We start from the raw sequence: 9,163 nt of genomic DNA on the forward strand, positions 1-9,163 counted from the left end.
TATTCAATAGTTGCAGGACTGTAGTTGTTGTAGTTGGGACTGTAGTTGCTGTGATTGGAGCTGTAGTTGCTGTGGTTGGAGCTGTAGTTGTTGTAGTTGGGACTGTAGTTGCTGTGGTTGGAGCTGTAGTTGCTGTGGTCGGAGCTGTAGTTGCTGTGTTTGGAGCTGTAGTTGCTGTAGTTGGGGCTGTAGTTGGAGCTGTAATTGTTGTAGATGGGACTGTAGTTGCTGATGTTGGAGCTGTAGTTGCTGTGGTTGGAGCTGTAGTTGCTGTGGTTGGAGCTGTAGTTGCTGTGGTTGGAGCTGTAGTTGTTGTAGTTGGGACTGTAGTTGCTGTGGTTGGATTGCAGTGTTTGTAGTTGGGGCTGTAGTTGCTGTGGTTGGAGTTGTAGTGTTTGTAGTTGGGACTGTAGTTGCTGTGGTTGGAGCTGTAGTTGCTGTGGTTGGAGCTGTAGTTGTTGTAGTTGGAGCTGTAGTTGCTGTGATTGGAGCTGTAGTTGCTGTGGTTGGAGCTGTAGTTGTTGTAGTTGGGACTGTAGTTGCTGTGGTTGGAGTTGTAGTGTTTGTAGTTGGGACTGTAGTTGCTGTGGTTGGAGCTGTAGTTGCTGTGGTTGGAGCTGTAGTTGTTGTAGTTGGGGCTGTAGTTGCTGTGGTTGGAGCTGTAGTTGCTGTGGTTGGAGCTGTAGTTGTTGTAGTTGGGGCTGTAGTTGCTGTGGTTGGAGCTGTAGTTGCTGTGGTTGGAGCTGTAGTTGCTGTATTTGGAGCTGTAGTTGCTGTAGTTGGGGCTGTAGTTGGAGCTGTAGTTGTTGTAGATGGGACTGTAGTGTCTGATGTTGGAGCTGTAGTTGCTGTGGTTGGAGTTGTAGTTGTTGTAGTTGGGACTGTAGTTGCTGTGGTTGGAGCTGTCTTGTGTTTGGAGCTGTAGTTGGGGCTGTAGTTGGAGCTGTAGTTGTTGTAGATGGGACTGTAGTTGCTGATGTTGGAGCTGTAGTTGCTGTGGTTGGAGCATTTTGCTGTGGTTGGGACTGTAGTTGTTGTAGTTGGGACTGTACTTGCTGTGATTGGAGCTGTAGTTGCTGTGGTTGGAGCTGTAGTTGTTGTAGTTGGGACTGTAGTTGCTGTGGTTGGAGCTGTAGTTGCTGTGGTTGGAGCTGTAGTTGCTGTGTTTGGAGCTGTAGTTGCTGTAGTTGGGGCTGTAGTTGGGCTGTAATTGTTGTAGATGGGACTGTTTTTGCTGATGTTGGAGCTGTAGTTGCTGTGGTTGGAGCTGTAGTTGCTGTGGTTGGAGCTGTAGTTGTTTTAGTTGGGACTGTAGTTTCTGTGATTGGAACTGTAGTTGCTGTGGTTGGAGCTAAGTTGCTGTGGTTGGAGCTGTAGTTGCTGTAGTTGGAGCTATGTGCTGTGGTTGAGACTGTAGTTGTTGTAGTTAGGACTGTAGTTGCTGTGATTGGAGCTGTAGTTGCTGTGGTTGGAGCTGTAGTTGTTGTAGTTGGGACTGTAGTTGCTGTGGTTGGAGCTGTATTTGCTGTGGTTGGAGCTGTAGTTGCTGTGGTTGGAGCTGTAGTTGCTGTAGTTGGGTTGTAGTTGTTGTAGATGGGACTGTAGTGTCTGATGTTGGAGCTGTAGTTGCTGTGGTTGGAGCTATAGTTGCTGTGGTTGGAGCTGTAGTTGTTGTAGTTGGGACTGTAGTTTCTGTGGTTGGAGCTGTAGTGGCTGTGGTTGGAGCTGTAGTTCCTGTATTTGGAGCTGTAGGTGCTGTAGTTGGGGCTGTAGTTGGAGCTGTAGTTGTTGTAGATGGGACTGTAGTATCTGATGTTGGAGCTGTAGTTGCTGTGGTTGGGACTGTAGTTGCTGTGGTTGGAGCTGTAGTTGCTGTGGTTTGGGGTTGTGTGGTTGGAGCTGTAGTTGCTGTGGTTGGCTGTAGTTATTGTAGTTGGGGCTGTAGTTGCTGTGGTTGGAGCTGTAGTTGCTGTGTTTGGACTGTAGTTGCAGTAGTTGGGGCTGTAGTTGGAGCTGTAGTTGTTGTAGCTGGGACTGTAGTTGCTGTGGTTGGAGCTGTAGTTGCTGTGGTTGGGGCTGTAGTTGCTGTGGTTGGAGCTGTAGTTATTGTAGTTGGGACTGTAGTTGCTGTGGTTGGAGCTGTAGTTGCTGTGTTTGGAGATGTAGTTGTTGTGGTTGGGACTGTAGTTGCTGTGATTGGAGCTGTAGTTGCTGTGTTTGGAGCTGTAGTTGGGATTGTAGTTGCTGTGGTTGGGTTGTTGCTGTGATTGGAGCTGTAGTTGCTGTAGTTGGGGCTGTAGTTGCTGTGGTTGGAGCTGTAGTTGTTGTAGTTGGAGCTGTAGTTGCTGTGGTTGGAGTTGTAGTTGCTGTGTTTGGAGATGTAGTTGCTGTAGTTGGGACTGTAGTTGCTGTGGTTGGAGTTGTAGTTGCTGTGTTTGGAGCTGTAGTTGCTGTAGTTGGGGCTGTAGTTGGAGCTGTAGTTGTTGTAGATGGGACTGTTGTTGCTGATGTTGGAGCTGTAGTTGCTGTAGTTGGAGCTGTAGTTGCTGTGGTTGGAGCTGTAGTTGTTGTAGTTGGGGCTGTAGTTGAGCTGTAGTTGTTGTAGTTGGGACTGTAGTTGCTGTGGTTGGAGCTGTAGTTAGGACTGTAGTTGCTGTGATTGGAGCTGTAGTTGCTGTAATTGGAGCTGTAGTTGCTGTAGTTGGGGCTGTAGTTGGACCTGTAGTTGTTGTAGTTGGGACTGTAGTTGCTGATGTTGGAGCTGTAGTTGCTGTGGTTGGAGCCGTAGTTGCTGATGTTGCAGCTGTAGTTGCTGTGGTTGGAGCTGTAGTTGCTGTGGTTGGAGCTGTATTTGTTGTAGTTGGGATTGTAGTTACTGTGGTTGGAGCTGTTTGCTGTAATGGGAGCTGTAGTTGCTGTAGTTGGGGCTGTAGTTGGAGCTGTAGTTGTTGTAGATGGGACTGTAGTTGCTGATGTTGGAGCTGTAGTTGCTGTGGTTGGAGCTGTAGTTGCTGTGGTTGGAGCTGTAGTTGTTGTAGTTGGGGCTGTAGTTGGAGCTGTAGTTGTTGTAGTTGGGGCTGTAGTTGCTGTGGTTGGAGCTGTAGTTACTGTGGTTGGGGCTGTAGTTGCTGTGGTTGGAGCTGTAGTTGTTGTAGTTGGGGCTGTAGTTGCTGTAGTTGGAGCTGTAGTTGCTGTGGTTGTAGTTGTAGTTGTTGTAGTTGGGACTGTAGTTGCTGTGGTTGGAGCTGTAGTTGCTGTGGTTGGAGCTGTAGTTGGGATTAGTTGCTGTAGTTGGAGTTGTAGTTGCTGTGTTTGGAGCTGTAGTTGCTGTGGTTGGAGCTGTAGTTGCTGTGGTTGGAGCTGTAGTTGCTGTAGTTGGGGCTGTAGTTGGAGCTGTAGTTGTTGTAGTTGGGACTGTAGTTGCTGTGGTTGGAGCTGTAGTTGCTGTAGTTGGAGCTGTAGTTGCTGTGGTTGGAGTTGTAGTTGCTGTGTTTGGAGCTGTAGTTGCTGTAGTTGGGGTTGTAGTTGGAGCTGTAGTTGCTGTAGTTGGAGCTGTAGTTGCTGTTGTTGGAGCTGCAGTTGCTGTGGTTGGAGCTGTAGTTGCTGTGGTTGGAGCTGTAGTTGTTATAGTTGGGGCTGTAGTTGGAGCTGTAGTTGTTGTAGTTGGGACTGTAGTTGCTGTGGTTGGAGCTGTAGTTGCTGTGATTGGAGCTGTAGTTATTGTAGATGGGACTGTAGTTGCTGATGTTGGAGCTGCAGTTGCTGTGGTTGGAGCTGTAGTTGCTGTGGTTGGAGCTGTAGTTGTTGTAGTTGGGGCTGTAGTTGGAGCTGTAGTTGGAGCTGTAGTTGTTGGGACTGTAGTTGCTGTGGTTGAAGCTGTAGTTGTAGTTGGGGCTGTAGTTGCTGTGATTGGAGCTGTAGTTGCTGTAATTGGAGCTGTAGTTGCTGTAGTTGGGGCTGTAGTTGGAGCTGTAGTTGTTTTAGATGGGACTGTAGTTGCTGATGTTGGAGCTGTAGTTGCTGTGGTTGGAGCCGTAGTTGTTGTAGATGGGACTGTAGATGCTGATGTTGGAGATGTAGTTGCTGTGGTTGGAGCTGTAGTTGCTTTGTTTGGAGCTGTAGTTGCTGTAGTTGGGGCTGTAGTTGGAGCTGTTATTGTTGTAGATGGGACTGTAGATGCTGATGTTGGAGATGTAGTTGCTGTGGTTGGAGCTGTAGTTGCTTTGTTTGGAGCTGTAGTTGCTGTAGTTGGGGCTGTAGTTGGAGCTGTAGTTGTTGTAGATGGGACTGTAGTTGCTGATGTTGGAGCTGTAGTTGCTGTGGTTGGAGCTGTAGTTGCTGTGGTTCGAGCTGTAGTTGTTGTAGTTGGGGCTGTAGTTGGAGCTGTAGTTGTAGTTGGAGCTGTAGTTGCTGTGGATGGAGCTGTAGTGTTTGTAGTTGTGGCTGTAGTTGCTGTGGTTGGAGCTGTCGTTGCTGTGGTTGGAGCTGTAGTTGTTGTAGTGTGGGCTGTAGTTGCTGTGGTTGGAGCTGTAGTTCCTGTGGTTGGACCTGTAGTTGTTGTAGTTGGGGCTGTAGTTGCAGTGGTGGGAGCTGTAGTTGCTGTGTTTGGAGCTGTAGTTGGGGCTGTAGTTGGAGCTGTAGATGTTGTAGATGGGACTGTAGTTGCTGATGTTGGAGCTGTAGTTGCTGATGTTGGAACTGTAGTTGCTGTGGTTGGAGCTGTAGTTGCTGTGGTTGGAGCTGTAGTTGTTGTAGTTGGGACTGTAGTTGCTGTGATTGGAGCTGTAGTTGCTGTGGTTGGAGTTGTAGTTGCTGTGTTTGGAGCTGTAGTTGCTGTAGTTGGGGCTGTAGTTGGAGCTGTAGTTGTTGTAGATGGGACTGTAGTTGCTGATGTTGGAGATGTAGTTGCTGTGGTTGGAGCTGTAGTTGCTTTGTTTGGAGCTGTAGTTGCTGTAGTTGGGGCTGTAGTTGTTGTGGATGGGACTGTAGTTGCTGATGTTGGAGATGTAGTTGCTGTGGTTGGAGCTGTAGTTGCTTTGTTTGGAGCTGTAGTTGCTGTAGTTGGGGCTGTAGTTGGAGCTGTAGTTGTTGTAGATGGGACTGTAGTTGCTGTGGTTGGAGCTTTAGTTGCTGTGGTTGGAGCTGTAGTTGTTGTAGTGGGGGCTGTAGTTGCTGTGGTTGGAGCTGTAGTTCCTGTGGTTGGAGCTGTAGTTGTTGTAGTTGGGACTGTAGTTGCAGTGGTTGGAGCTGTAGTTGCTGTGTTTGGTGCTGTAGTTGGGGCTGTAGTTGGAGCTGTAGTTGTTGTAGATGGGACTGTAGTTGCTGATGTTGGAGCTGTAGTTGCTGTTGTTGGAGCTGTAGTTGCTGTGGTTGGAGTTGTAGTTGCTGTGTTTGGAGCTGTAGTTGCTGTAGTTGGGGCTGTAGTTGCTGTGGTTGTAGTTGTAGTTGCTGTGTTTGGTGCTGTAGTTGCTGTAGTTGGGGCTGTAGTTGGAGCTGTAGTTGTTGTAGATGCGACTGTAGTTGCTGATGTTGGAGCTGTAGTTGCTGTGGTTGGAGCTGTAGTTGCTGTGGTTGGAGCTGTAGTTGTTGTAGTTGGGGCTGTAGTTGGAGCTGTAGTTGTTGTAGTTGGGACTGTAGTTGCTGTGGTTGGAGCTGTAGTTGTAGTTGGGGCTGTAGTTGCTGTGATTGGAGCTGTAGTTGGAGCTGTAGTTGTTGTAGTTGGGACTGTAGTTGCTGTGGTTGGAGCTGTAGTTGTTGTAGTTGGGGCTGTAGTCGGAGCCGTAGTTGTTGTAGTTGGGACTGTAGTTGCTGTGGTTGGAGCTGTAGTTGTTGTAGTTGGGGCTGTAGTTGGAGCTGTAGTTGTAGTTGGAGCTGTAGTTGCTGTGGATGGAACTGTAGTGTTTGGTAACTGTGGTGCTGTGTTGAGCTGTAGTTGCTGTGGTTGGAGCTGTAGTTGTTGTTGGGACTGTAGTTGCTGTGATTGGAGCTGTAGTTGGAGCTGTAGTTGTTGTAGTTGGGATTGTAGTTGCTGTGGTTGGAGCTGTAGTTGTTGTAGTTGGGGCTGTAGTTGGAGCTGTAGTTGTTGTAGTTGGGACTGTAGTTGCTGTTGTTGGAGCTGTAGTTGTTGTAGTTGGGGCTGTAGTTGGAGCTGTAGTTGTTGTAGTTGGGACTGTAGTTGCTGTGGTTGGAGCTGTAGTTGTAGTTGGGACTGTAGTTGCTGTGGTTGGAGCTGTAGTTGTTGTAGTTGGGGCTGTAGTTGGACCTGTAGTTGTTGTAGTTGGGGCTGTAGTTGCTGATGTTCGAGCTGTAGTTGCTGTGGTTGGAGCCGTAGTTGTTGTAGTTGGGACTGTAGTTGCTGATGTTGGAGCTGTAGTTGCTGTGGTTGGAGCTGTAGTTGCTGTGTTTGGAGCTGTAGTTGCTGTAGTTGGGGCTGTAGTTGGAGCTGTAGTTGTTGTAGATGGGACTGTATTTGATGTTGGAGATGTAGTTGCTGTGGTTCGAGCTGTAGTTGTTGTAGTTGGAGCTGTAGTTGGAGCTATGGTTGTACTTGGAGCTGTAGTTGCTGTGGATGGAACTGTATTGTTTATAGTTGTGACTGTAGTTGCTGTGGTTGGAGCTGTAGTTGCTGTGGTTGGAGCGTAGTTGCCGATGTTGCAGCTGTGGTTGCTGTGGTTGGAGCTGTAGTTGCTGTGGTTGGAGCTGTATTTGTTGTAGTTGGGATTGTAGTTACTGTGGTTGGAGCTGTAGTTGCTGTAATTGGAGCTGTAGTTGCTGTAGTTGGGGCTGTAGTTGTTGTAGTTGGGACTGTAGTTGCTGTGGTTGGAGCTGTAGTTGCTGTGGTTGGAGCTGTAGTTGCTGTGGTTGGAGCTGTAGTTGCTGTGGTTGGAGCTGTAGTTGTTGTAGTTGGGACTGTAGTTGCTGTGGTTGGAGCTGTAGTGGCTGTGGTTGGAGCTGTAGTTGTTGTAGTTGGGGCTGTAGTTGCTGTGGTTGGAGCTGTAGTTGCTGTGTTTGGAGCTGTAGTTGCTGTAGTTGGGGCTGTAGTTGGAGCTGTAATTGTTGTAGATGGGACTGTAGTTGCTGTGGTTGGAGCTGTAGTTGTTGTGTTGGGGCTGTAGTTGGAGCCGTAGTTGTTGTAGTTGGGACTGTAGTTGCTGTGGTTGGAGCTGTAGTTGTTGTAGTTGGGGCTGTAGTTGGAGCTGTGGTGTAGTTGGAGCTGTAGTTGCTGTGGATGGAACTGTAGTGTTTGTGGTGTGACTGTAGTTGCTGTGGTTGGAGCTGTAGTTGCTGTGGTTGGAGCTGTAGTTGTTGTAGTGTGGGCTGTAGTTGCTGTGGTTGGAGCTGTAGTTGTAGTTGGGACTGTAGTTGCTGTGATTGGAGATGTGGTGGAGCTGTAGTTGTTGTAGTTGGGATTGTAGTTGCTGTGGTTGGAGCTGTAGTTGTTGTAGTTGGGGCTGTAGTTGGAGCTGTAGTTGTTGTAGTTGGGACTGTAGTTGCTGTGTTGGCTGTAGTTGTGGTGGGATGTTCTGTGTTTGGCTGTAGTTGTTGTGGTGTTGGACCTGTAGTTGTTTTAGATGGGACTGTAGTTGCTGATGTTGGAGCTGTAGTTGCTGTGGTTGGAGCTGTAGTTGTTGTAGTTGGGACTGTAGTTGCTGATGTTGGAGCTGTGGTGCTGTGGTTGGAGCTGTAGGTGCTGTGGTTGGAGCTGTAGTTGCTGTAGTTGGGGCTGTAGTTGGAGCTGTAGTTGTTGTAGTTGGGGCTGTAGTTGGAGCTGTAGTTGTATTGGAGCTGTAGTTGCTGTGGATGGAACTGTATTGTTTTAGTTGTGACTGTAGTTGCTGTGGTTGGAGCTGTAGTTGCTGTGGTTGGAGCGTATTTCCGATGTTGCAGCTGTGGTTGCTGTGGTTGGAGCTGTAGTTGCTGTGGTTGGAGCTGTATTTGTTGTAGTTGGATTGTAGTTACTGTGGTTGGATAGTTGCTGTAGTGGAGCTGTAGTTGCTGTAGTTGGGGCTGTAGTTGTTGTAGTTGGGACTGTAGTTGCTGTGGTTGGAGCTGTAGTTGCTGTGGTTGGAGCTGTAGTTGCTGTGATTGGAGCTGTAGTTGCTGTTGTTGGAGCTGTAGTTGTTGTAGTTGGGACTGTAGTTGCTGTGGTTGGAGCTGTAGTGGCTGTGGTTGGAGCTGTAGCTGTTGTAGTTGGGGCTGTAGTTGCTGTGGTTGGAGCTGTAGTTGCTGTGTTTGGAGCTGTAGTTGCTGTAGTTGGGGCTGTAGTTGGAGCTGTAATTGTTGTAGATGGGACTGTAGTTGCTGATGTTGGAGCTGTAGTTGCTGTGGTTGGAGCTGTAGTTGCTGTGGTTGGAGCTGTAGTTGTTGTAGTTGGGACTTTAGTTGCTGTGGTTGGAGCTGTAGTTGCTGTGGTTGGAGCTGTAGTTGTTGTAGTTGGGACTGTAGTTGCTGTGGTTGGAGCTGTAGTTGCTGTGTTTGGAGCTGTGTTGCTGTAGTTGGGGCTGTAGTTGTTGTAGATGGGACTGTAGTTGCTGTGGTTGGAGTTGTAGTGTTTGTAGTTGGGGCTGTAGTTGCTGTGGTTGGAGCTGTAGTTGCTGTGGTTGGAGCTGTAGTTGTTGTAGTTGGGGCTGTAGTTGCTGTGGTTGGAGCTGTAGTTGTTGTAGTTGGGGCTGTAGTTGCTGTGGTTGGAGCTGTAGTTGCTGTGGTTGGAGCTGTAGTTGCTGTGGTTGGAGCTGTAGTTGCTGTATTTGGAGCTGTAGTTGCTGTAGTTGGGGCAGTAGTTTGAGCTGTAGTTGTTGTAGATGGGACTGTAGTGTCTGATGTTGGAGCTGTAGTTGCTGTGGTTGGAGTTGTAGTTGATGTAGTTGGGACTGTAGTTGCTGTGGTTGGAGCTGTCGTTGCTGTGTTTGGAGCTGTAGTTGGGGCTGTAGTTGGAGCTGTAGTTGTTGTAGATGGGACTGTAGTTGCTGTGATTGGAGCTGTAGTTGCTGTGGTTGGGACTGTAGTTGCTGTGGTTGGAGCTGTAGTGTTTGTAGTTGGGACTGTAGTTGCTGTGGTTGGAGTTGTAGTGTTTGTAGTTGGGACTGTAGTTGCTGTGGTTGGAGCTGTAGTTGCTGTGGTTGGAGCTGTAGTTGTTGTAGTTGGTGCTGTAGTTGCTGTGGTT

General features: G+C 48.3%; 1 protein-coding gene across 1 annotated transcript; it reads right to left on the reverse strand.

Annotated features, from left to right (window-relative positions):
• Window positions 1-3,388: 3,388 nt before the first annotated feature.
• On the reverse strand, window positions 3,389-4,915 carry LOC124854699 (mucin-5AC-like; the record flags this gene model as incomplete). Its single annotated transcript, XM_047342957.1, has 2 exons — window positions 3,389-3,949; window positions 4,313-4,915. Coding segments are annotated over 2 exons (1,164 nt in total), but the record flags the coding sequence as incomplete, so codon positions are not given.
• Window positions 4,916-9,163: the final 4,248 nt, after the last annotated feature.

This window comes from Hippoglossus stenolepis, chromosome 14 (assembly GCF_022539355.2).
Source record: "Hippoglossus stenolepis isolate QCI-W04-F060 chromosome 14, HSTE1.2, whole genome shotgun sequence".
NCBI lineage: Eukaryota > Metazoa > Chordata > Actinopteri > Pleuronectiformes > Pleuronectidae > Hippoglossus > Hippoglossus stenolepis.